This window comes from Fusarium falciforme, chromosome 7 (genome assembly GCF_026873545.1).
Source record: "Fusarium falciforme chromosome 7, complete sequence".
In the NCBI taxonomy this organism is placed as follows: Eukaryota; Fungi; Ascomycota; class Sordariomycetes; order Hypocreales; family Nectriaceae; genus Fusarium; species Fusarium falciforme.
Genome location: NC_070550.1, coordinates 2,507,451 through 2,533,903, shown reverse-complemented (window position 1 = coordinate 2,533,903; position 26,453 = coordinate 2,507,451). Strand labels below are relative to the sequence as shown.

General features: G+C 48.7%; 10 protein-coding genes across 10 annotated transcripts; 4 read left to right on the top strand and 6 right to left on the bottom strand.

The window, feature by feature from the left end:
* Positions 1-1,120: 1,120 nt before the first annotated feature.
* NCS54_00941300 (Hypothetical protein) lies at positions 1,121-1,807 on the top strand (the record flags this gene model as incomplete). Its single annotated transcript, XM_053154763.1, has 1 exon — positions 1,121-1,807. One exon carries the CDS (start codon positions 1,121-1,123, stop codon positions 1,805-1,807), a length of 687 nt encoding a protein of 228 aa, XP_053010738.1.
* A 229-nt stretch (positions 1,808-2,036) lies between these two features.
* On the bottom strand, positions 2,037-2,799 carry NCS54_00941200 (Hypothetical protein; the record flags this gene model as incomplete). The annotated part of the gene is made up of 4 exons (XM_053154762.1): positions 2,037-2,222; positions 2,279-2,539; positions 2,587-2,675; positions 2,721-2,799. The coding sequence occupies 4 exons, from the start codon at positions 2,797-2,799 to the stop codon at positions 2,037-2,039; spliced, it is 615 nt and encodes a 204-aa protein (XP_053010737.1).
* Positions 2,800-4,116: 1,317 nt separating this feature from the next.
* On the bottom strand, positions 4,117-4,617 carry NCS54_00941100 (Hypothetical protein; the record flags this gene model as incomplete). The annotated part of the gene is made up of 1 exon (XM_053154761.1): positions 4,117-4,617. The coding sequence occupies exon 1, from the start codon at positions 4,423-4,425 to the stop codon at positions 4,117-4,119; it is 309 nt and encodes a 102-aa protein (XP_053010736.1). The 5' UTR covers positions 4,426-4,617.
* Positions 4,618-9,465: 4,848 nt separating this feature from the next.
* Positions 9,466-10,506, bottom strand: NCS54_00941000 (Hypothetical protein; the record flags this gene model as incomplete). Its single annotated transcript, XM_053154760.1, has 4 exons — positions 9,466-9,657; positions 9,707-10,103; positions 10,151-10,371; positions 10,426-10,506. 4 exons carry the CDS (start codon positions 10,504-10,506, stop codon positions 9,466-9,468), a joined length of 891 nt encoding a protein of 296 aa, XP_053010735.1.
* Positions 10,507-10,822: 316 nt separating this feature from the next.
* Positions 10,823-12,550, top strand: NCS54_00940900 (Hypothetical protein; the record flags this gene model as incomplete). Its single annotated transcript, XM_053154759.1, has 1 exon — positions 10,823-12,550. The coding sequence occupies one exon, from the start codon at positions 10,823-10,825 to the stop codon at positions 12,548-12,550; it is 1,728 nt and encodes a 575-aa protein (XP_053010734.1).
* A 2,341-nt stretch (positions 12,551-14,891) lies between these two features.
* NCS54_00940800 (Hypothetical protein) lies at positions 14,892-15,616 on the bottom strand (the record flags this gene model as incomplete). The annotated part of the gene is made up of 2 exons (XM_053154758.1): positions 14,892-15,492; positions 15,552-15,616. The coding sequence occupies 2 exons, from the start codon at positions 15,614-15,616 to the stop codon at positions 14,892-14,894; spliced, it is 666 nt and encodes a 221-aa protein (XP_053010733.1).
* Positions 15,617-16,795: 1,179 nt separating this feature from the next.
* NCS54_00940700 (Hypothetical protein) lies at positions 16,796-17,155 on the bottom strand (the record flags this gene model as incomplete). Its single annotated transcript, XM_053154757.1, has 1 exon — positions 16,796-17,155. The coding sequence occupies one exon, from the start codon at positions 17,153-17,155 to the stop codon at positions 16,796-16,798; it is 360 nt and encodes a 119-aa protein (XP_053010732.1).
* An 887-nt stretch (positions 17,156-18,042) lies between these two features.
* Positions 18,043-18,603, top strand: NCS54_00940600 (Hypothetical protein; the record flags this gene model as incomplete). Its single annotated transcript, XM_053154756.1, has 1 exon — positions 18,043-18,603. The coding sequence occupies exon 1, from the start codon at positions 18,064-18,066 to the stop codon at positions 18,601-18,603; it is 540 nt and encodes a 179-aa protein (XP_053010731.1). The 5' UTR covers positions 18,043-18,063.
* A 557-nt stretch (positions 18,604-19,160) lies between these two features.
* On the bottom strand, positions 19,161-19,819 carry NCS54_00940500 (Hypothetical protein; the record flags this gene model as incomplete). The annotated part of the gene is made up of 3 exons (XM_053154755.1): positions 19,161-19,550; positions 19,604-19,683; positions 19,741-19,819. 3 exons carry the CDS (start codon positions 19,817-19,819, stop codon positions 19,161-19,163), a joined length of 549 nt encoding a protein of 182 aa, XP_053010730.1.
* A 4,361-nt stretch (positions 19,820-24,180) lies between these two features.
* NCS54_00940400 (MFS domain-containing protein) lies at positions 24,181-26,090 on the top strand (the record flags this gene model as incomplete). Its single annotated transcript, XM_053154754.1, has 3 exons — positions 24,181-24,699; positions 24,759-25,098; positions 25,159-26,090. The coding sequence occupies 3 exons, from the start codon at positions 24,181-24,183 to the stop codon at positions 26,088-26,090; spliced, it is 1,791 nt and encodes a 596-aa protein (XP_053010729.1).
* Between the last annotated feature and the right edge of the window lie 363 nt (positions 26,091-26,453).

Below are 26,453 nucleotides of genomic sequence, written 5' to 3'. Positions count from 1 at the left end.
CATTAGCCTAGGATCCCTCAATTCAGTGGCTATTGCTACCTCACTCATATCAAGATAACTAACAGGTCACTAATAGAGCCATAATGCCATAAGGGGCAGCCCAGTACCCTTGCCTTATCAATCAAGCCATTGACCGCATCCTCAACAGCAGAAGCTTCAAGCACGAAAAAACCCATCACGACCCGAAACATAAGAGTCTCATATCCAGATGAACTACGATGGCCAGTCACATCACATCTCCCAGACCGAGTCATCTTCCATCAAGATAAACTACAGCCTCTGCTCCTATTCCTATGGGCCCCCTTCCTCGAGCACCACCCTTCTCTTCTACTCTTCTTCTTATTTTTCAATAACATCTTGACCATACACAAGATCAAAAAACACTCTAATAAAACACATGACAGCATCAAACCCCAATGCTGTAAAACACCGCAACTTCCCTCCTCTTCTACTCCTCAGTTTGTCTTGTTCCCTGGAGGAACCCTTTGATGCTTTTTTTTGGTTTGGTTTGGTTTGGTTTGGTTTGGTCTTCATTCCTCTCCGTTCTCTTCTACAACCCGGTGTACACTATTCCCCAGAGGAACCACCCAGCAGCAGACAACATGGAATGAGTTCATATGTTTGAGAGAACAATGGTTTCGTTTGTTCAGCGTCCTAGATGGAACAGGATATCAACTGCAAGATCGGATGCACATAGTCAAAGCCTGTGTGCTCTTGAGGCAGGCTGTATCTAAAAGCCTATCCCTGTTCAATAGTTGCTCTCAACAACTCCAGAGGTTCGATAAATTCACCAACTTGGAAATCTCCCATTAACCTGACCTACTGCTTCTCAACTTACCCGAGACTTCTGTTCCCCACTCTGTCGACTCGACATGGACTTTACCTTTTTTGGTGTGCAGTAGCGACGACAAGGTCAGGTGACAACTTTCCTAATTCTGCGTCTCAAGTTGGTCAACGAATCCGCCAGACTCGTTGAATACTGCATGACGTCAAAGTTCATTCTGAGATTTTGTTTTGGCAGGAGTAACGCCTGTGGAATATAAATAGTACATTCTCGTTACCATTCAAGCCCATCCCACTCTCCAACAAGACATCAAAATCACACCCTATTCATCCCACCATGGCACCATCCGAACCCAAGTGGCACCCTCGCGCCATCATTTTTGATCTCCTTACCGGTCTCCTCGACTCTTGGACCTTGTGGGATGCGTCGACTCCCTCCAAGAGCGAGGAAGAAGGCAGACGCTGGCGCGGTCGTTACCTCGAAATCACTTTCGGCGCAGGCGCTTACGTACCCTATGAAACCCTCGTCAGACAAGCCGCGTCCGATGTTGGCCTGCCGAGCTCAGCTCCAAATTCTCTACTTCAGAATTGGCAAAACCTGAAGCCTTGGCCCGAAGCTGCCTCCGTACTCCAGACGCTCAGATCTCAAGGCTTCCAGCTAGGCGTTGTAACCAACTGTTCGAAAGATCTGGGGCATTTGGCTACCCAGCAAGTCGAGAAGTGTGCCAGCTTGGAAGGTGGCAACCAGTTCAAGTTCGATACCACCATTACGGCTGAAGAGAGTGGGTTTTATAAACCGGTCGATAAGGCATATCAGGCCATTCTAACCGCCATGGGCCTTGAGGCGAGTGAGGTGTTGTTTGTCGCGGGCAGCGCTGGAGACGTCGAGGGTGCTACAAATGCAGGAATGAAAGTCGTCTGGCACAATAAAGTTGGTCTTACTACAAAGGGCGAGGCAGTGCCGCTTCGGGAAGGGAGTAGTTTGACTGAAGCTTTGAGGTATTACTTGAGGGTGGACGAATGAAAGATTTCAATCTCTAGAAAGCGACATGGATCATCGAATGGATAGAATGGTGACTATATGTTTGTGGGAGACATGTACGCAATGAAAAAGCGTGAAATAACTCCAAAAGGTGAAAACGAAACGAGCTGCACGACACTTGAAAGACCAACTGCTTCCTGAACTACGACCGTACCACACAAAATTACCTAAAGCGCCTTGTTGCCTTGCCCTTCAAAGGTATCGAAATTGGCTAGATCAACCCATTCAAAAACTCAAAGATGATCCTCATCGCCGAGTCAAAGTCCATTGCTGAGACAAGATATCCTGTCATGGACATGGACATCTGCACTCGGGTGTTCAGGCTGACCTTGGCGAGGAGCGCTTTGGCAACGCTAAACATCACCTCGAGAATTGCATCTATAGGTGACATCCCCTTCTGAGATTTGTCATGTTAGCCACTGACTCAGTTTGGTCTCACCTGGGAAGACTCACCGCGAAATAGCGTATATAGTTGGCTATCTGGCGAAGCATATCTTCCACCATGGTATTTAAATCGATGGAGCTGATTATCTGGCCAGAAACCTTGACAGCGTCTTGAGCCAAAAGGTTCCAGTCAAGTTCGCCCTGATCCGTTAACCAAGTCATGTACTGGGTGGTGTTCTGGCTTACAGAGTTCATCTCGTCGAGCGTGTTTTGAACAAAACGTTTCAAGTAGCCGTCACCTCTTGCAGGTGGTTCCTTTGTCGTGGTTTTCTTGATGATCGGTCAGCTACGTATCAATCAAGTCGTGGAGGACTTACATCAGATCCTGGGATCTTGACAGTGGTGGTGGGGTCATCATCGGGGGCTCTAGCGACCAGGTTCGGGGAGTCAACAAGGGGAGAAAGCCCTGGGTCTTGTAAGAACAGTAATCATGATCATGGAGATGGATTACCTGGGTTCGCATTGGGCATTGCCAACGAAGGCCCAGCCATTGCGGCGAGCAGGACAGAGACGGCGCTGAAGAACTTCATATTGAAGTAAAAGAAACGAACGACAGATAAAGAAAGACTTCTGCGATGAGGGATGAAGCGAATGTACGGTCCTGTAGACAATGAGTGACAAAAACTGGCAGATTCCCAGAGACGAGAGAGCGTCGAGGCCGAATATTTATGACAAAGTCGTTGCTTAGATCGCCCTCTATTTCACAAGCTCGGTTGGCGCAACGAACTGTTGATGCATGGTGATGCATACCATACAGTGTTCTCCTTAGGCGTATAGCCTGCTGACCGATTCAGAAACCATCGGGTATTGATCGACACCGTTCTAATAGTATAAATCGCATGAAAGATAGGCACTACCCGAGTAATTGGCTTTAATTCTATGCGCCTGTACTGAGTAGCTACCCTGTTACTAGAGGAGAGGACCTGCATTTTCATGTCGGCGCCACCGCCTCGGACCGAATGAAGCTGAGATTACCGATCCCATGACGATGGTAAGTTTGACCATGAGATAAATGTGCATTAGGGCAAGGGGTTAGAGTCTGACATTGGTCCTGCTCACGGTGCCAAGGTTCAGGTCATTTGAGCTAATATCTCTAGCTGTTCCATAAAAGAGTTTGGGCTTTGGGGAACACGAGAAGTCTAAGAATGCAGCATCAGCCTTTTATGATCAGTATTTTCATCATCACGGAGGAAATGCATTCTGGCGAGCGAGTAGAATGAGCCGGGAAGGATACGATTGATCCGCATCACTCGATTCGTTCATGAAATGGGCCTTTTTGAGTATTGGCCTGAAATAGGGGCGCGCCAGCACACCAAAGCACCAACCGGGTGATCGATTGGTGTAATAGTTTAACTCATTTAAATTCATGACGCTACGCTAAAAGCAGCTTGGCCAACCGAGAACCTCACTAGGTCTCGGTTAAAAGAGGGCCTTTGTTCCTGGTTCCAATGCCGGTAGATGGACCAGTGGTTTCCCAATCCCAGCAATCCTAACAATACAATGTACATGGGTGATTCTGGAAGACAGAATAGATCATGTTGACCTGGAGCCCCTCAGCCGCATTCAAGGGCCAAGGTGTCTTTGGGTCCTGGTCAACCTGTGTAGTGCTGGTGGTGTTGGCGGGAGTCTCGCAACCACCATTGTCGAACGTGGGTTGATATGATGTAGGCAGATGGGGTATAAGTCGGATGAGGTCGCGGGGTATTATCCCCATTCTCTTCGTCGTTCAAGGCGTTCTAGGGGGATAGGAATCGCCTAATGTTGGATGGTTGGGTGCTTGGCTTAGCCATGCCCAGTGGGCAAAACATCATCCTGTAGGATAGCTGCCCAAAGGAGACTGACACCATTTACTCAGACCAGCGAGGGGCAATGGCTGGCTCGAAAACAGATGTACCCAGAGGAGGCTCGCGAGATGTGAAGGTCGATGTGGAAGGAGAGCTGGCAGCCGGAGCGGAGGCCTTCACGGTGGGGGCCGCGGGGGAGACAGTCTCCGCACGCCAGAACTTGTCCATGATGGGGTCGTGGACCGCACCCTCACGGCCGTTGGCGGCATCGGGGGTGGTAGTGCTAAGGCGTCTGGCCTGGTTGACGCTGAGGCGGAGAGCCCGAGGGGCAGCAACGGCGGTGCGACAAAGAGTCTTGACGGAGGAGTTCATGATGAATGATGTGGTGACTGTGGTCTGTGTGTGTAGTGTAGTGTGATCAAGTGTCGATGTGGTCTGAGATAAGAGCAACTCAACTGATCGATAACAACCATGGGCATGGACATGGTTAATATACCTGTGCCAATAATTGAACCTCTCGGCCTTGTTATCGGCTAATGGTTCTTTCGGATCAATGGAGAGCAACCCTTCTTGGAAACGTCCCCCGCATTATTCCCCGCACCCCAACCATGTCGTCCCATGCCATGCCCATGCCCATGCTTCCCCATCTCCGACTCCGGGGTTTCCGAAGTCGCTTTAGCCGGCCCGGAAGAGGCGGCTCAAATCAGCCCATTAACACGTGACCTCTCCGTGAACGGCGCGGAGAGAGCAAGGCATTCGGCAACCGGGTTGTGCAGGCGAGATGAGACGAGAGTTGAGAAGAACAGGACATTATTACGTCAGGGCCGAAACAGCAAGATTCCTTCTATATATCCATTCATGAATGGAAAAGAAAGAAGCATGTTCAAGCGTCAACAAAGCGTCGCTGCCTCGCACCTTCAACCTGCAATACCGCTGCCTCATGCATCAACAACGGGTGAGATGGCCGAGTTGGTTATGGCGTCAGGTTAAGGTCACCTTAACAACCTAAGATTCCTGATGGAGCAATCCTCCTGGGTTCGAGTCCCAGTCTCATCAAGTTATTCTTTTTGCCTTTTGTGAAGAAAAATGCCTCATTTGCAGCGGCTGAACAGACTGGGCTACCGTATCGACTCGACAAATTGACAAAACCTGGTGGGTCCTAGCACCCCTGCTCCATACAAGTTCTATTCCTCATATAGTTAGTATGTGATGATGAACTCTCGAGGCTCTTCCCCGCAATATCAGATAAGGGTTTTGCAATATTGAGGGATTTTTCCCCTTCTAACGTAAATCACCTGTTTTTTCATCCGATATAAAGCTATCATAACCCCCTTTTTTGCTCAAAATGATACTTATGGAGCGGTTAGTTAATATTACGCCCCGGAAATTAGGACTAAAGAAAAAGCCGCTATCCCATCGGAAATATACTCCTTTAAAGCCCCTATAACGCCGTGAGAATATATACTTACCACGTAAGAAAGTCGAGGTCCTTATATTCCTAGAGCATTATAGGATATACGATCTAGATTACTACTTTTCTGTTAATAGTTATTATTATCTACTAGCCAGGGAAGCCGCAGTCTAGTTCCTAATTCCTAAGTTTATAATATACTGTTGGAAACGGGATAAAGAGGCTATCCTTAATATTAAGAAACAAAGATATTCCCCCTACTAGCTAGACCTCGAGGATAAGCTTTTCTAGCGGTTTCTAGAGGCCTAAGATAAGAAGCTTATCGTAACGACTAGATGGTTTAGGAGATAGGCCTAGATTATCTAGGATAATAAATACCCTTAGTTAGTGAAGGTATTTATATTCTTAAATAGTTAGTAGCTAGGCTTTAAGCGGCGGCGAGGTATTATTAAGCGTTGGATTACTAAGGAGTTAAGTTATCGCCCCGAGGAATATAAGGCTATTACGAATAACTTCCTCTGCTTTATCCGCTAGGTATCTAATAATACTAATATATTATAATTGCGCCACGACTAGTCACCTAAAATGACTATAAATTATATCCTTGACTCGCCTATTTATCGCTTTAAGAAGAAATGGACTTTAAATGTTAATAAGACCCTGATTCTATTTAAATATCTTAATAGAAATATATAGGAATTACGTAGGGCAAAAACCATGGCTAGTAAGACCGACCATAGCGGGTAGAGCAAGAGATAGGCCACCCTAATCATATATATCTTCGCTGATAGGTCTTTCTGATTAAAGCCTAAGATTATCTTCCACGGCACCGCCGGTCCATAAGGCAGGATTTTCGCAGATAAGGGCTATCTTTATGTACTAGACGTAACTATCGCATATAATAAAATAGCATATAATAATAAGGACCTATTTTATAACTAGATTAAGGACGAATTAGTAGATATATAGGCAAAAATACGAGACTTCCTTCTCGTAATAGACGTCGCTATATTTCACAAGACTAACAAAGTCACAGACCAGCTATGGCAATAAAAGGTAATGAGGGCGCTTATCCCGCCGGGCTATACAGGTTAGCTTCAACCGCTTAATATATCCGTCAATAGACCATTGAAGGACTTACTATGAGAAGAAACCCTTATTTATATAATAAATAAAGAGGCCTAAGGGCAGACATAGTGGTCTATTAAGGATAAGAGGATAATGATAATATAGGTCGTCTTATGGGCTATCTAACGACTTACCTAACGCCCTGAGATAATTACTAAGTCATTTATAACCTATGGTATTAGTGTGAGACCCGATGGGAGCTAGGACTACCTTATATATATCAAAGATATTAATAAGATCGATTTTATGGGTTAGGAGACTGCTAAGGAGGTTATCGTTAAGGAAGAAGAAGTTATAAATACCCTTATGGACTTTGAGGAGCTTATATTAGCTAGGGACGAAGACAATACCCTAGAGGACCTTTATATTAGTCTTATGTAGCTAAAGAAAGAACAGCTAAAGATAATAGCTAAGGGGCTTAGACTTTTAGTGGGTAGGAATAAGGATAATATTATGAGATGGCTAATAAGGAAATATACTGATGGGATTACTACCGAGGCCCTGATTATAGTGGAGGAAGAGCCTAAATCATGTATTATAGTTATACCTTAGCTATTGATTTATCCTTCGTCGTCTCTATCGACCTTGCAAAAATATACCTTTCCCCGGCTCAAGACATCATCGGTAGCCTAACTACTTCGCACCCTAACCTAACCGTAGTAATGGCCTTCTTTTGCTAGGAAAATCCCTGTATTTTGACCGGGAGAGGAGGGCTGCCTGTACTCGAGGCGGTAGGTCTGTCTAATCTCGAAGGGTTCGGCGCGTTCAAAGTCATGGGTGACGTCTATTTGGCCCTAGTTAGCTTCCGTTGGGAATGCCCTCACTTCTGCACATACAGACGATATCAATGAAGCCGCACACCAGCGATGGCCTCGATTGGGGCATGCCAGCGGCCGTGACACGAGGAATTTGCCAAAATCAAGGAAGAGGGGGAGATGACCTGACGTTGTGTTCTGATTCTCATACTAACTGTATGAGGAATAGAACTTGCATGAAGCAGGGGTGCTAGGACCCACCAGGTTTTGTCAATTTGTCGAGTCGATACGGTAATTGGCTCCACTGGCGGTGCCACACCTCGGAGAGAACTTCGAATTCATTTGAGCCATCTCGATCTTAGGGTATTCCCAGCGCTTGTTTTTGTCTCTATAGAAACAAGCAAGTCATTGTGCAATGCGGGTGTACTGACCTTGCCCCTCTCTTTTGATATATCTTATTTTTAATGCTGCATACATCGCGTTGTCCTTGGTGCAATACCTGCTGTGTGCACCTGCGGCCTACCCTAGATCAAGGGCACGAGATGACGGGGCCCTGGGCGGAGCCTTATGTCTAACCTAACCACAAAGGCCCTGGTAAAGCGAGAGTTTCTCAGGGGACACTCAAATTGATCTGGTAGAACCTTCAAAAAGGTACCTTGTTGTGTTGTTTTCTCGTGACGGCAAGACCCGGTTGGTCATGCTTTGTCCTCCATCCGCCTTTCCACACAGCACGAGTGGGTATTCACAATGAGGCCCCAGTCCACGGCACCGATTCAAGAGGCCTTTTCTCGGTATTCGGAAATTGCTATTGCCACCAGTCTTTCCGAGTAAGAATTCAATTTTGCTGCTTGCGGGACTAACAACTCCACCTACCCCTGCTGCTGTGTCTGTCCACAAAAAGAAGACGAACCAGAGCAAGCCGCAAAAAGACATACAACAGCGGGGATTCGCTGGTCGTCACCGACCCAACTACTAATCCGCCCCTCACCGGCTTATCTATGGGAGAGCGGACGGGATCCCGAGTTTTCCGGTGGGTATGGTCGTATGTGCTGGGCTGAGTCTCTGAATCGCTTCATGCCGAGGATGGCCACGGCTGGGGGAGAGATTGCGCGGAAACCCACGCTAAACCTTGATTGATTATGCCTTAAAAAGAAGACAACAATCTACTTACAACATGATGCATTTAATTGATTTGAGGAGTAAGTATTAATGCATATCTTGGTCCTTCCAGGGTGCGATATGGCTGTTCGTCCCCAGGAGTATAGAAAGTGAATTACGGCTATGCCAAGACATTAAAGAAGCCGTCATCGTATAGGGGTTAGTACATCAGTTTGTGGTCTCTTGAAGCACTGAAAACGCAAGTTCGAGTCTTGCTGACGGCAAATCATTTCTTTTTGCCATTTGCCATGGATGGTCTTTAGTTTTTGCCATGCAGGATCTTGGTGTCATTGACCACCAGCCCATACAGTGGAGGGATGTTTCCTACGCCCCAAGCAAGAATGTTTGTTATCGAACCCTTGTATTGAGCTCATGGTGGCTATGGGCAAGCTGACGTTGATGTAGTGGCTGGTTGTAAATTGATTTCTTGGTGCCATCGCCATCTCATATGGAGCTTGGGAATAGGCTGCTTAACCAGCCGCAAAAGTATCGTCCTGTTGATATACTTAGTGTGAACTATTTTGATTAACAACTGGTTTTTTTTTTGGCTTGAGCCAATGCCGGCAGACCAGTTGCCATTCCTGATACGATGTTGCCGATGATCAAATAAAATATGACAGACCTTGAAACTCACATCACATGATGACCACAAGCATCTTGTTTGTCCACGAGAGTCACATAGCATGGACAGCGTACATGCACACCGCAGGGATCCTGTGTATCACATAACTGAGGGAAAGGCCTTGTTCTCGGACAGCCAGCTGCCTGCCAAGAACAAACCTGATCCGGCCACTCTGTGTACGCCAACACTTGTCGCCCCTGAGAAGAGGAGCAATATCTTTCACAACATTGTAACCCAGTATTTTGAATCAGATATAGAGCATTTGGTCAAAATACTACATCATCCAGTCATATACAACACTTCATGAATTACAACAAGTCCACCAACTGCTCCCTGTCCTAGGCAAACGAGGCATATCCCATCATGAGAAGAACAGCGGCCAAAGCACCCCTTCCTGTATTTGAGCCCTTCAAGCAGCTGCTACCAGAGGTTGTCGTCGCAGCAGTAGCACCCGGCCCAAAGGTTAGAGTAGTGGGTGGCGCATCCCCAGCAGTGGTAGCTCCCGCGGTTACTGTGACTGGGCCCTTGTCCTGCTTCACCGTTAGTGCTACATACACAAGACTAACCTCTCATGCTTACCTTTGACGTCTCAAAAACCCCAGTGGCAGCTGCACAGTTTTGGTACTCCCATATGTCTTGGGGAGCCACACTCGTTCCGATGCAAGACTCGGGCCCATCAATGATACACACCGAGGCTAGCGACACGATCGACTCTTGACAGCGGCAGCTCGTGAGCTCTGTTCCTTTGGTGTACTCAGAAGAGCACGAGGTGATTGACTTGGTCATTTGTGCACAGCTCTCAGCAATCGTCTGGCAAGTATCTTCATCCAACGTCCTCGTCGCAGCGATTGCCGTTGGAGTCGTAATGTCGTCTGGGAGATACGGACCACAGGCATCTTGCCAGTTGGCGATCTCGTCCTCAACGAAACTGTCGTATGAGTTGCCCAAGACGCATTGTCTGAATTCGCCCTTGCACCTGGAATGATTAGCCGAGTTGCTGACAATAGTAGGTCCTGCACTCACCCAACGTAGGCATCGAGGAGCTCCTGGGTGCAGAAGCAGTCAATGGTTTCTTGCTTTGACTTGTTACTGCATTTCCTGGCAATCTCGTCGGCCTTCATGCAATTTGGAAATTCGGTAATATCGCCAACACATTTCGGCGCCTTGAAAACAGCTCCATGGCATACAGTCAAGGAGCTCAAGATAAGAGTGAAGGCAACAGCTGGTCGAGTAGGGAGAAGCATCTTTGTACAGTAAGGATACGTTTGCTCAAACCCATTCTCGCAGAGATTACCCACCTTTATCTTCCAGGTCAAGGACAAGGAGTCAAGGTCGAGGCCGTTCGGGCCAAAAGTGGCTTGAAGCCATCGTTCAGCCATGATCGATAGTCAAGGCCCCCAGGAACTTAGGTGGAGTGGCGAGCCAATCATGGCTGGACAGCCTCGGAGCTAATCGTACTTAGCTGAACACCTCCGTCACGCGGGGCTCATGAAAAGCCTCCCAATCTGCCTTGTGAGGACGGAAGAAGCCTTTAGGTAGGACTCCTTTTACTCTTTGTTAGCGTAGGGCAAGCCTGCACTAGGTGAGGCTTGGCTCCGCAGTCGAGCTGAATCCTTGTACAAATATGCCGTCGCTCTGGGAATGTTCTCGGCATGGCTCTGAATTGTCCTTCTACCAACATCTTTGACCGCTCTCATGGCTGGCCAAGGCCAAGAATCTTCTCCCCAGCCCTACGGGTGGCTGTCCGTCTGTCTGCGATGGCCATCCCTCCTCGCCTTTTCCATAGTCAACATCGCCCTCATCGCGACCGTCATTGCTCTGACTATTGTCTCTTCTCAAAATAATGGCTTTGTCACGGTTCCATCCAGCAACACCGCCAAGGATGGTGATGTCGGCGACATTCCTGATACTCCCTGGAGCTTGGGTATACTCTGGACATCACTCCCCAGCTTTGTCTTCTCTCTTTTCGGTGCCTACTGGGCCTGGATAGCTGGCTCCCTTGCAGAGCGTCAACCCTACGTCGAACTTCGCAAAGAGGGTGGCGCTGATGCAAGAGTATCGATTCTCCTCGACTATCGTGTTGTCGCCAGCATCTGGCGCTGGTGGGGGGCCTTTCGAAAGTCTCACTACATGGTCGGAGCCACTACTCTGCTCTCCGTGTTCTTGACATACCTTGTTGCGCCTTTTGCTGCACGTTTGTTTGTGTCGCAAGTCGTGACAGACTCGAAGTCGCTCCCTATCGTGTACAATCAGACGTACAATGTCGACGGCATCGATTCTACAGTGGATTGGCGCCCTGTTTTCGACACTGTGTCCGCTACGCGACTCTACGGGGGCAACAAGATTGCCTGGACGGACGACGAGCGTGCCTTTCGCCCGTTTGGTGCCGGCTCCGACCTTGCCACAGGAACGAGCATGGCCGCAAATACCACCGCCTACTCGGCCTACCTCAACTGTGAGCTTATAAAGGACTATTCCATCACGTCAAGTGGGAGTTCGGTTCAAGTCTCTGGCAATGACAGAGGCTGCAGCTTCAAGCAGAGCTTTCCCACTTCAAGCTCGCAGGAGACATACTTCAAAACCACAGTCGAGTTCGGCTGCTCCGCCAAAGCATATTACAGCCGTTTGGTGTTTACTGCGGCCAAGTACTCCTCTTCAGCAAAGAACAACCTCAAAGACATCAAGGTCATCTCCTGTGCCACTGGATACCGCCAAGTCGCCGGTACTCTGCGAGTCTTGCCATCAAAAGACACTCCGGTCATCCAATCGTTCATCGAGACGGGTGAGCCCAATACCAGCCGGCCAAAGCTTTGGAGAGTCTTTGAGCAGGACATTTTCGGGGCTGTGACCTTCAACCCAAAGATGAAGTGGTCAACTACAGACCTGGGAACTTTGATGCTGTACACTGCCCAGCGGGCGAAGCCGTCGGATCCCCTAGCAACAGATGTGCTCATGGAGGCAATTCAGAGCGTCTTTACAGCCATCTACGCGAATGCGGTTGCGGTTCATGGCTTCGAGACGCTCTCGGAGCCCGAGAAGGCTACGGGCTCAGGCTTTGTTCCCACAACTCGCCTTTTCGTCGTCACCTGGGTTGCTGGCATTATCGTCGCATTTCTTGCCATCACACTCTGCACCGTCGCCGTGGTACATTTCCTTCTGCGTGACGCTCCATCAATCCTATCAGAGGAACCGCAAGGTTTGCTGTCCATGGCTGCGATTCTTGAAAAGAGCGACCTTCTTCGCGTGGCTTCTGAGATACGCCACGACGTCGGCTTCGATGGAGAGATACGGGAGAGAGCTAAGGCCCAACCCGAAGTGAAGGACAGGAAGTGGAGAGTGGTGAAGCATCCTGAGACTGGGTACTGGGTTGTCAGGGCGGCGCGGAATGTCGAGATGGGGGCCGCAGAGCGTCTTCTGAGTTGAACGCACATGTAACGAATTGAACTAGTTCATGATTAAGCTACTAACTAACTCTGGGTTTTCACTCCAAACGGTGATGCTGTGTACAAAGGCCCATCCCTCTTGGCTCCCAAGGCCCGTGATAGCTTGGGTAACAACCTTCAGTCCCCAAACTAGTCATCGCGACCGCCAGGCACAGTTACAGACTACCATCTGACGAGGCTGAAGTAATTCATGCGCAAAGAACCAGTTGGTTCAGATGCGCTATGTCTCATAGTTAGTCAATGTCTGTTAAAGTAGATACCGCAAACATGTCCAACTAGGTCAAAGGCGGCAGAAGCTGGCGTGTTCGCGCTGCTCTTTGTTTGTCAACTCTAAGTCTAGTAGCACAAAATGACATATAAACACAGACAAATCAGCCTCCTCGTGATCTGTTGTGTAAGGGCTGGCGATGTTACTGATTCTCTATCGCCCTTCTCACTCACCGAGCGTAGGAGAGCTGGACTATAAAATCTCGGCCCCAAGCCCTGAAATTCATCCTTTCTACAACTTCCACTCAACTGAAACAACAAAGTATCTCAAACCAAGATATATCGCGATGTGTGTAGTCACCAAGTACTACTATTACTGCACCAAGTGCGGTCACTGCCTCACTAGTCGCCTCAAATGGAACCACTGCCGCCGCCCTGGCGAGCCCAAGAAAGGCTGTCGAATTCAAGAGGTGGTGGGGGAGCCTAAGTACCTCAACAAAAACTATTGCCGAAGATGCACCAAGTACTTCGTTGGCGACCCGCATCTTCTGGATCTCCGACCTTGAGCGCGACAGGGTCGAACGTGCATCCAGCCCAGAGCAATACGACGACACTGAGAGCGACGGCATTGTCCCAGTGAATGCGAATTTCCATGAAGCCTACTAACAGACTGGATCTTGCAACATGATGTGGTCTTTGCTGCGGAACAGCCGTCCCTCGACTCGATGATGGCGAGCGTGGAGTTTGGAGTTTGGAACCAGGGGAGCACAACTCATCATTTGCAGATGAAGAAAAAGGGTCAAGGAGGGACATCAGCCTACAAGGTTGTCAGTCAAAATCATTGGGCAATTAACATTACATCTACTGGTATGAAATGTCCCATGGATCGCGAATCGAAAATAGTGAATGTCGCCCAACATGAGCTCCTCTGGACCTCTGAAGATCAAGCATGTCCTTCATAATTCCCTCTTTTCTGGCCCACAAATTGTTTTTTCCAGGGCTATTCTACTTGTGGATAGCAAACCCACCAGTCCTTTCAACTCCTATGGGTGAAGAGGCCATGATGGTGAATACCCGTGCTCATTGATTGTCTTTGTTGTCTCGTCAAAGACCTCGTGTGCGTGTTCGTGGTGAACGCCGAAAAGCAACCCCCAAAGAGTAAAGACAGGTGAATAAGTGAACAGCATGTTTTTCTATTGGTGAACCTGAAGCCAGAAGTATAAACGTTCACTTTCTGCCGTCCCAGCCTGGTATTCTTGGTTGGCTACCCCTTTCTGAGTCTCACCCTGTTTTCTTCGCTATTTGTGTCAAAGTGGTCGCCATGGCCCAGAAGAAAGAAAAATCATCTGAGCGAACAAACAGAGCGGAAGAAATCAACCAATGGGTCCAAGAGGGTAAGCGTCATATAACCTTTACCGACAAGGCCGCTAATGTTGGTACAGGGCCGTATCCTCCTCCATCTGATGATGAGAACAACACAACTCAGACTGGCCCATCCTTCGAAACCAAGTGGAATGAATTAGTGGAACAACATCGTGCCGCGCGTCATGCTCTCCACGAGATCGAGAACAAGATGTGGGAAATCCAATACAGTCGCCAGCAGATGTCGACAGCAGGGCCATCGGCCCCCCGTCCACAATCTTCGCATCCTAATAACCCAGATACCGACTCTAGAGGAATTTTAAGTGAAGCCCTTGGGCTTTACAATGATATGGCAAAGTTAGGGATAGCACACCAGGAGCAGGTTGAGTTGGAGGAACAACAACAAAGAAAGGAGCTAAAGCAAGCACAGAACATTTGGGCCAGGTTCGATCGCCACAGCCAGCCTCGACATAGATAAACTAGGAAGAGGCACGAGCGAAAGCAAGTGACACAAAGCTAGGTGTAGAAAATGGCAAACAAGACTTTGATGCCTGCTGCAGACAAAGTTGGCAGGCGTATTGATGACACGATCATTTTGAACAATGGTTCGACAGCGAAGGCCTGTGCCGCCTTTACCAAGTCAAGTGGTTCAATGAGATACCGCGAATTTGGAACGGAGGTAGAGCGGTTTTAATGGAAGAGGCTGCGGACAAAAAGGTAGCAAGAAGGAACACTGTTGATGTATTCATATTCTATAAGACAAGGAAAAGAGCTGCCACAGTGACCAAAGTAGAAACAAGCGGCAAAACCCTACCATCGACCTTGGTAGCAGAACCCTGCTTTGCCCACGCCTCACATTCCCCTTCCTCGTTTGTCGAAACAATGGCAAAGCTCTTGATCGGATACGGGACACCCTGACATTCACCGCCCTTCTCAGTCTGACAGATGCTCTCGAACCAAGGAAAGTCATCTGCGTCGACGTTGTCACCATCGACAACCTGCTGACAATTTGAGAAGGCGTAGACGTATAATGACCAGGCCGAGACCTTGCCACTTTCGTCTTCGGTAGTCTTGTTCAGCAGCTCATAGCGAATTTGGGAGTAATTCGCCTTGGAGTCAAAGTCGTGGCGATTTTGTAGGAGCCAATTGACACCAGACGGCCTGTCCTTGAGGGGTTCCAGGGCTTCTTGGAATCCGGTATCGTTGGATTGCGAAAAGATATCCGAGAGGTTGAAGCAGGTAAGCTCTGTTGGTATGCTGGATGTCGTGAGGATTATGCCTCTTGAGGTATCTTTGGCCTGACAGGGCTCTTCCTGGTCGTTTGTAAAGAATGCGACGGCCAAGTTGCCAACACTTCAAGCCAAGAATTAGCTTGAACGCAGGCATGTAAGATCCAGCCAATTTGTTCTTACCCTCCCACCTCCTTCACCGAAGCAAAGAATAGCAAAGATGAAATCAACGAGAGTGTTAAAAGCATCGTGACAGGATGGCGGTTCTCTCGACACGCTTTAGTAGTTGAGTTAGGGGTGTTTTGCGAGAGGAGCGTGGTGCATTTTATTCGAATAGCACACAGGAAACCAACAGTGCAATGGCAACAAATGCTTTATAGGGGTTGATGAGCTACTGGTCGTCTTAAACCGAGCCTGTCTCAGCGCTGTTACATGCGTCATAATCTGGTGACCTACGGTGCGCAGCAACCGACAGCCTCCACATGAACCAAAGCGTCCCGGGCTCCCCGACACTCTCTAAACGAGGTAGGCTTAAAATTAAAGTCAGGCTTTTAATACATTTCGCAACCAACAGGATCATCCTTCCCGAATACAATGTGGTTCCATGGCTAGGAGCTGGATCAACAATCTCATCCCTTCTGTAGGATTCCCAGCCCCCAAACCCAACCAACGAGCTTGGAGTAACCACATCATTGTTCAGGGCAGTGCAAATCCGAGTCGCCAGTTGCCACGCGACGGTTTCAAGCCAATGATGTTTTGAAAAGATTCTTGAGCCTTCGAACCTTAATAAAGATACAGTACGTGTTGTTAATGATAGTGAGGCCATTGGTAACGTAGTGCCTGACACAAGGGTTGTCAAGGAGCGTGCCGGCATGGCTCTCTGGTGGTGGTGGAAGTTGACTGGAAGATACTTCACTTACCCAACCTGTGTGAATTTTCTTACCATCCCAGTTCCAGTTTCGATCCCTTTTCAGTCATTAAGGGCTTCAATGTTGCATCTTGTGTGAAACCAATCGCGACTTAGGCCAAGCAGCTTGGCATGACTACCTAACTGCTCGCGAACGTCTCCACTTCGCTCCAAGACCATCAAGTTCCTAAAGAGTGAATTAACCTCCTAAACTGAGAGCTATCGATGGGCGATGATTTAACATTTTCCTTCAGGACTTTAATGGCCCTGGTTGTTGTCAATTCTACTTCTTTTTTCAAAGCGTTAAAAACGGTGTCGGGCACGTGAAAGAACGCGCAATGAGGGTTGTCAAACCTACAGCCATGAGGAACCGTGGCCCAGACCTTAAAGTTTTATTTATGCTCTCATTTAAAGCGTGTATTTCCTCGAGCATCTCTTCAACCTCCACGACACCTCGTCACAGTCCCCGCGTTACGTGCCACAAATACATCGCGTTTCGGTTCAAGGCTTTGGACCATTATCACTCCTTCTTGTCCTTCCCGAGGCGCAGTTGCCACAAGAGCGCCAAGCCCGTAGCAATAGATCCTATTCCCTCCCAGATAGACGCAGCCTGCCAGCCCTGGGCCCAAAATATTGAGGCGCTGAGCAGTCTCATGGGCACTGACGCAGCAAAGAAGGCGGTGTTGTTTTGATAGGCGGCCAGTGAATAGTATATACCCATACCAATGGCCGCCAAGGCATTGCCCCTAACCGAAGGGAGAGCAGCGAAAGGTAGATTGAGGAATTCGAGCGTGTAGCTGGGGTTGATGAGAGTAGAGACGCCTGAGACGAAGGCTGACACCCCAAACGCGGTGATGGTGATTTGTACCGGCGAGACCATGTTGATTCTTCTTGAAACTGTAAGAGAAAGGTTGATTGATGAGATTTATTGAGTCATTAACGAGACACGGTTGGTTACATGAAACCGTTGCCGCGTTTGCCGTGTAGCTCGGACAAACGCTAATCCGCCGTGGACTGGTCAGGAGATCGACCAACATTCTGATTCCAAACCTCGGCTTTGAGTTGAAACCGTATGTTCTAACATTCTATTGGATCACCGTTGAAGTGGTGTCACTGCCGTCAGCTCGCTTTCGAGCGTCTTACCATACACATCAACCATTTGGTCAATAGAGCAACGAAGATAATGAAAGGAAGAATGAAACATAGCCGTGACAACATAACAAGTTAAACTTGGGTTGCCACCGCATCCTTCGCTGCAGAGATTATGCAGATAAATACACAAAGGATTTTCATCTGTGGAAAATTGCAAAGTGAGGCTCGTTAGAGTGTTGCATTCATTCGGCTAGGCATGCTGTGTTGGATGGTCGTTTGGTGAAAATGTTTAGTTCCCTAACAGTACGAGATCGAGATGGCCATTGGTATTAGCGGTCCAGGGATTTGGACCTCTCAAATTCTGTTGTAAATATTCATCCACTATTCGCTTGAGCTAGCCTAATTTTTGAAAGGCTTTGGAAGCTAATCAGACTGAAGAGTCCGGATCTCGTCTTGCAATCTCGGTAGTTTGCTTAGCCTGTGTAGGGTAGGCAATGCTTGGATGTGGGAGTTATCGTCATGATTATCCAAAAGCAGGATTCATCATCCAGATCAACCAATAGAATGCAGCGAGGCGAATGCTACGTCATAAGCCCCATGAGCTATAACCACCGGTCTGAGCACTATCTTTTCAAGCCACATTCAAGGATTATCAATCCATTTTGAGCACCGCCTGTTCTCCGAACCCCCTGTATCATGGAAGCCTTGATTTCCCAGGTGTTAAACAAGTCTGGCGAAGAGACGAAAACCCAAGATGGCGATCAGCCGTCCACCAAGGAGAGGCTGACGAAAGAGATCCAAAAACGCATCGATGAAGCCTCAAATTTGCAGGAAAAGTCTATCCAGCTTCACAAGCAGGCGGATGAAGCCGAAGACCCGAAAGTTGCCGAAGACTTAAAATTCCAAGCTCGCGAAACGGACAAGAAGGCAGCCAAGCTGATGAAGACGGCTGAGCGACTCGAGGCAGGATGGATTCAGGGAGGCGCCTTTGGTACTGGAATCGGTGCTGGGATTGCGAGCGGCATTGGGGTCACCGTTGGAACTTTGCTTACAGGGGTTGTCGCGATCCCAACATCGGGCTTGGGCATGTTGATAGGGGCTGGAACGGGTTTGGTTCATGGTCCCTGGGTTAAGTTTACCGAGGCTTTCAGCAAGGAGGAAGCCGACTCGATTGTACAAGGCGCTCAAAAGGAAGCCGACAATATCATCAAGTCGGAAAAGTCGGATGAGTCGTGACCGCTACTGATGCTGGATGGGACTTGGGATGGAGTGCTGGACAAAACATTCAGACTGTATCATGATTTTTGATGAGCGAGACTGCAGCAACATAAAATTGGCGTATATCTACTTTTGACTGAGAATAGATTGCATGGCGAACCTGCGTATCTTGAGGCCAGAAGTGAGTGGGCGAGTGGCGAGCGTCATCAATGGCCACGGCCCAATGTGGCAGTTTCTCCATTGCATTCTCATGAAGAGCGTCAACTCTTATCTCATAAATGCGCTTAACGTGCTGTTCATATCAGTATCCTCTTAAATGAATCCCCACGACGAACAAATAATCACTGTCTTTAACCCCGGTCCTTCATGAAACATATCAAAGCATCGCATTTGGCTTTCCCTGCCAGCATGTTTCTGTTCACTACCCATCACGACTTGCGATTGTTCCCGAGTATCCCGGCGCGTCGAATGCTCGTGACGGCGTCTTGGACGGGAGTAAATAGGCGAATGGAAAGGCTCTGACCGTTGTTTTACGGAATCGGCTCGGTCGCTTTCTCAATGATACCCGGCAAGTTTTACAGCTCCTCATAATCCTCAAATCGGTAGCCTCCCTCAGGCACATAGTACAGTGTACCTCGCGAGAACTCTGGTGTCTCTGCCATTGAATCACTTTCCACGCTGGTAAAGATGATGGGCCACATCTGTCGGAACCGCGTCACGAATGTCATCTTCTCAATCTCCTCGCCGTTGATGGCATGAATGGTGAAGCTAAGCTTGTGCTCCTTGGAAGAGTCCTTGGGTGTTGAGCAAGAGAACTCCCACGAAGATTTGGCCCACGTTTCTGGGTCGAGCATGATGGAACCTTCTCCGCGGCCGTCCTTGTCGATGGCAAGAGACTGCATAAAGACCTCAACCTTGGAAGGATCGCAGATTTGATCGGATTCGGTGAGATCGACGCGGATTGTCTGGTTTGACCATCTATCAGAAATTGTATGAACGCATGGCGCGGAGTACTTACGGGCTGGTAGTTCCGGTCCTTAAGATCAACGGCTTTCAGAGTCACCCAGACCGCTGGGGGCTCGGGTTCCTCGTAGCAGTCTTTGTCGAATGTTAGACAATGCTGAACGACAGTAATAAAGGAGTTTTGATGCTTACGGAGGGCTTTGCAAATGTCGAATGCCGCAATGGGCGACGTGAGCATGACCACGACGAAAGGGAGAGCAAGGTAACGCATCTTGGCAGTTTGTCTGGAAACAGTTGTGCACAGTAGCTGGGTGGATTGAGTCAAGAAGAAGATATTGAGTCGTCGAGATAAGGCTACACAAGATGCTTTCTTGAACGGCGTAGAGTATCTAATTATATAGCAGGCGCCCGAGATATATCGGGCCCCGACCCGAGGGGTCTGGGAATGAATGTTGAGCTCGTCTGTCTCAAAGGTATGTTGGTCGGCTGGCACCATGACGCGTCCCCAAGGCCAGCCTATCAAAAAGACACGAGAGATGCTTTGCAGGGGAACGATTCCTCTCGGCTGTTGCCTATCACAGAAGGTCCACGAGGGATTTCTCAAATCACCAATGACAGGGCGTCAGGTGGTCTGCTCACTGACGCAACTGGACGCCCAGAATTACAGGTGACGCCAGGGTAGTTTCAGCCACAAACTGGGGTAACTCTATATGAGTTAAGGTAGACGGGAATATGGGGTTATGCCAGGCAAAGAGGCAGGGGAGTTTCGGGTGTCTGAGGAAAAGCGGCGCACCTTTACTGTAATTTTTTTTCAGCCCTATTCTTCCCTATGTCATGATCGAGTTGCTGAACAGCTTGCATCTATGGAAGAGACAGAGAAGGGCGACGTCACCCTCTGCAGGCCTGGCTTTGATCAGCGAGTTGGATTCCTTGCATCGTGGCTTCGGCAGGATGATGACCCGTTTCAGCCCTGAGGCAGCTGCAGCAAACAATGATCAGACAACCCAGAACCAACAATTTTACACGTTGCAACTGTGCGGGTCTGGAAACGCTGCATGTGGTGACGCCTCTGCTATACGTGAGTGCAAAGGAGCCTGGTATGCACAGTGACGAGGAGAACCATGGCTATTTCAATTGCCGTGACTCACGGTAGTGGGCTTTGAGAACTGAAGGTGTGGCGGAGCTGACGATAAGGCCTATTGTAATTCATTTGAGACACGCCTCGTAAGACCAAAGCTGGATGAAACGTTTTGACCAAGGAGACTCTGACCGCCAAAGTCCGCTTTGTAAGGATGCCTTTAATCCGATCTCGATGCTTAGGATGTGACGATTGCCCTGGGCTCGCCAGTTTTTAACAAGTGTCCATTGACCCAAGTGAGAGTCAATAAGATGGACAACCCCAAGATTCAGGCCCGGCAGATTACGACACCTGTCGCAAAACAGCAGAGATGATAGGTAAGATTCATGGCACTAAAGGTGTGGTCAAGGCAGCCTGTGCGGAGCTAAGTTGTGTGGGTGTGAGCTTAACAAAGTGGGACGAATGCAGGCACTTGATGGCCTTTGCCGAGGCGCCCATCACACAATGCGTCGCTGAACTTAGTTGGGGTTTGTATTGCCGTCCCAGATCTTTCTTGCTGGGCGGTCTACGAGTTTATACTGGACTTCAGTTGCGGTCTACGTGAATTTCAGGGGTCTTGGATGCAACATTTCTGTCTATCTACTAAAATGGACGTCCATGCATGCACTGCTCGAGACTAATAATTAGCTATTCTACTAGGATGGTCGAATTGTTAGTAACGTATAGTCAGTGAGCACAAGAATGGACGGTTTTTACAAGTGTTTTTTGGAGCAAATGTGGAGGGGAGGCGGATTGATGTCCCGTGTAAGATCGACAGGAAACCTCCTTGGATGTTGCTCATATATGGTCATTTATACTGAGAAATTTGGCGTTGGTTTCCCGCCTTGTCGATCGAAACTTTCATCAAAGATTCTTTGGGACGAATGAGAGCCTATTTGGTCGCATTTAGAGAAAGGGTCTGGCAAGGGAATCATCCTGAACTGCATAGTGCGTGCCTGATCTCGCATGGCAAGGCATGAGGGAGGAAAAGAGGTCGTATGACAAGTGGATATACCTAAATAATATTAATCTAGCAGAATAGCTCGCCTCATATGGAAAGTGGTGGGAACGGCGTCGGATTCTTCTGTAAAAACGGCCTGCCAGACGGAGCGTACGTACCCGTGAGCCGCCTCTCCACAACCTCATCACATATTCGACTGGTTCATAGCGGAATGCGGAAAATAAGGCTACAGGAATTTAACTTAGCCGCATATTTCTCTCCTGCAGGCGCATGAACTCTCTGTCACCTTGCTTATGAGCTCGATGTTGATATCTCGCAGCTGGAATCCTTCTTCCTCCCCAACCTCCATGAGCCTCGGCATCGAACTCGGACACATGATTAACTTCTGCTACAGTAGGTTACGCAAATACTCGATGAAATGGGACATATATCATAGATTGAACCTATTCCGTTCGATGATGTAATAAGTGGATGTGATAGTACGAATCCTTGCTACTCTAATAGTCACTGTTGGTATCAAAAACGTCCCCCAATGGAGCTGTTAAGCACAATCTCCAATGTTCACAATGGTAGAAGAACAAATGAACTAGAGGCAACTACCCCCCAAACCCTCAAACCTATGGCAGTATTCAAGCCCAAAGTGGAAGAAATCTTGGGATGTTCCGGGGCAATGCCTGATTTTCTTCATCTTGCCCACCCTTCCATCCATGGTGGTGCGGCAATCCCTGGAGCCCATCTATTCCTTCAACAGCACATACTATAGAAGTGCAGGCATTTAAAATTTGCAGTGCCAGAGACAGGAGATCATGTTTGCGACTCGTCATTCTAGATGTGGTCAGGGTACAACGCCCCTTGTTCCATGGTTTGTGGCTGGTCACTCCTGAAAGGTTGTCCGTGGGCGTGATGTTCTCATAAACTGGATATCGGAGTAAATGCATGGCATTAATGTAACTTTGAGTGCAAACGAACGAGATCATTGAGCAAGATGCTCCTCGACAACAGCAAGGCCACACTGAGCACAAGCCAGTCACGCAGTTTTAGAACTGTAGGACTCCATTTAAGATGGCATTAACATCTTCTTGTTGATGAAACCCCCCAAAACAGAAGGTTGAATCTTGTTAGAGCCTGTCTTGTAATATGGATGGTTCTTCGGAGCGAGGCAAACACGCAACTGAAATTTGTGTACATTCCATTCAAGGTGAGCGCTCAACTGTACAACAGTCAAGTACGGTCCAGATGAGCAACTTCAGTAGCGTATCAAGTATTCACCACTTCTCAGGAGAAGAAAAATCATGATGACTGCTAGATGTAGACTCAATAGGGTGCCATTTGTCCCACGGTCTCGTATTTCCGATTACAATGCCCAACCAAGTGGGCTGACTTAAGGTCCACCTCTCCGGTATTTACGGTCGCACATCCCGCGTTATGTGGGTTTGTCCCCTCTGAGAGAGAAATAAGGCTTCCCTAACTGGCTTGTAATTCCGCGGGTTGGCACTATTAGTCGATAATTATAAATCCGTTGTCTTCAAAACACCGGTTTGGGGCCATGCCAATCCTCGGTTCATGGTGATGCTAACAACCCCATAAAACACCCTGTTGAAGAATTGCCTGCATCATATGATCGAATATCGCGTATAGCACATTCTTACCGAACGGGCCCTCCAACCCTCCATTCTAGATCCATTCACCCACATTGTTGGGACTAGAAGTTGCATCCCACGTCGCCACATGCCGGTCCTGCGTTGTTTGCGTGGCCCTGACCCTGACCCTGACGAACTGGCAACAAGCGAAGCTGTTCGAGCCCTGGCAGCCAACCAACATGTGGAATCATGTCACTATAAAGTGCCGTCCGACCCGTGAAGGTGGATCGGGCTGCTCACGGTGGAGTTGAGCTAAACCAATCGGACAAAATCGCCGTCAGGCCTGCGATGCCTCCTACTGTACGCTGGGACTAATCAGATCGAGTGACGACAATCATCACGCCCGAGCACGGTTCATCCCTTCTCGGTTCCGTTGTGTCCCACGCTTGAACCACAGAAAGTTCTCACCAACACGCGAGCCATTGCGTAACGAACCAACCAACACCTCTGCTCGGGCCGTTTCCGCTCAGCTTACCCATGGCCGATCCCAAAGTCTTGGTCATATCAATCGTATCAGATTAGATTAGATTGGGGCCAAGTCACGCTGACCATCAGACCCGCGGCATTTCCGAAGTTCTCGTACCCTGTGGACCTGCTGTTGGTTCCAACTCCGGTGGTTCTAGCCTTGGGATCCCTGTCACTCGGGAGACGGAACCCAGACATCCCGCACCCCGATGCCGATTCTGCCGGTCAAGTATGGAGACTCGAACATGGTTAAAAGGAGGCAACATGATTAAATCTTATCAGATGCGTGGTTTTCTAGCTGGATTCCCCTAGTCTGAACGTGCGTCAAGTCTTTTAAAGACAAGCAGTGACCCCTTGAACAGTTCGCGCTCATTTCTTTCCTTATTCTTGAAGGTTAATTCCTCTACATTCCTCGCTCCTTACATCAAGCCCAGTGATCAGACTTAATCATGGGATTGTGGAACAGGCTCCGGCCTAACAGCGCAGAGGTTGCCAGCCCGTCGACTGGAGAATCGCCCACCAACCTCACGCCTGTCACCAGCCATGGAAAGGGTCCGGCTGGTCTGTCCCCCGAAGATGGAAACCCAACCACCACCGAGGATGCTGTGCCGACGGAGAATGTGACAGAAGGTGTCAGGGATATGCAAGCCATCACGCTTGTGTGGACAAAGAAGTCACTAATTTGCGCGCTTATCTCTGTCTGGTTTGTCTACTTGTTGAATGCCTTTCAAAGTTCAACTGCTGGCAGCCTCCTGCCCTATGTCACTAGCGACTTCGGGGCGCATTCACTGCTTACTGTCATTGATGTCGTCGCAAGCTCGATGACGGCTGCAGTCTTCATTCCTTTGGCCAAGTTCCTCGATATTGCTGGTCGAGCTGAAGGCTACCTTCTTATGGTGGCCTTTGCAGACCTGGGCTTGATAATCATGGCCACCAGCAAGAATCTTTCCACCTACTGTGCTGCCAACGTAAGTAGCGAGTCTCGACAAGCAAGACAACCTGCACAGCATGCTGACATGAGGAACAGGTCTTTTACCAGGTCGGCTTCACTGGTCTCATCTACAGTATCGACGTCATCACAGCCGACTCCACCAACCTCCAGAACCGAGCCTTGGCGTATGCCTTCACGTCATCCCCCTACATGATCTCGGCCTTTGCTGGATCATACGCCTCAGAGAAGATGCTCGACACCATCAACTGGCCCTGGGGTTTCGGCATTTTTGCATTCCTCACACCTGTTATCTGTGCACCTCTGTTCTGCATCTTGAAGTACAACTTGCACAAAGCCAGGAAGAATATTCTTCCCAAGAAGCCCAGCGGGCGTACATTTGTGCAGAGCGTCTGGCACTATGTTATTGAATTCGATGGTTTGTCTCATCCAGCTCTCCTTGTGTGACTGTTCAAGGCTCACCGATTACTTTGCACAGCTCTTGGCATCTTCCTGTTTGCCGCCGGTTTGGTGATCTTCCTCCTGCCGTTCAACATCGCGGCCATGGCTCCCAACGGATGGGCTACAGGATACATCATCGCCATGATCGTTGTTGGATTCGTTCTCCTCGTCATGTTTGCTTTGAATGAGCTCTACCTCGCGCCAATTCCTTTCCTGAGGTTCGACTTCTTGACTGACCGAACCCTGGTTGGTGCCTGCCTTCTGGACCTGACGTATCAGCTCTCTTACTACTGCTGGAACAACTATTTCACGTCCTTTCTGCAAGTCGTCAACTATCTTTCCGTCGCAGAAGCCGGATATATCGCCAACACTTTCAACGTCGTTTCCGGTTTCCTCCTCTTCCTTGTTGGTTGGGGCATTCGCAAGACAGGATACTTCAAGTGGCTTCTCTGGGTTGGCGTTCCCCTTTATATCTTGGCCCAAGGTTTGATGATTTACTTCCGAAACCCTACTGGATACGTCGGATATATTGTTATGACGCAGATCTTCATCTCCATGGGTGGCAGTGTCTTCACCATCTGCATGCAGCTCGCCGTTCTCGCAGCTGTCGATCACCAACATGTGGCCGCAGCCTTGGCTATGCTGAGTGTCACTGGAACTGTCGGTGGCTCCATTGGATCCACCATTTCTGGTTCCATCTGGACCAACACCTTCCAGAAGGCTTTGATCATGTATTTACCTTCGAGCGCGCTGCCGAACCTCGACGACATCTACGAAAACCTGGATACGCAGCTGAGCTTCCCCAGGGGTAGCGTTGAGCGTATCGCAATCCAGAAGGCCTACGGTTATGCCCAAACCCGAATGTTGGCAGCCGGAACCGCTCTTATGGCGGCATCCTTCGTCTGGGTCGCTCTCATTAGAAACCTCAAGGTCTCAGAGATGAAGCAGACAAAGGGCAACGTCTTCTAGACGACGTCTCGTCTAGCTTTCTTTTAAGGGGCTAGTATGCCCCGTTATTTACATCTAGTACATAATATCTAAGCCAAGTTGAAGCCATCTTTCTCACAGTGTCGTGATGCTCTGCTTGTCTCTTCTGACGAGCTTATCAGCGTTTTGTGAAGGCAGCATCGATTAGCGTGCATGAATCTTGGCGATTGGTAGCAAAGCAAGTTCAGAGAAGCCATTTCGCAATACCAACAAGGTATACAACAAGGGCACATCGAGTCAAGATACTTGCTTAACATTCTGGTGGTGATTGTGAAGAATGAAGGACTTATACTTCTCAATTTGCAGGATTGAAGCGATGTATAGATGTGCTGTGGCCTACAAGGC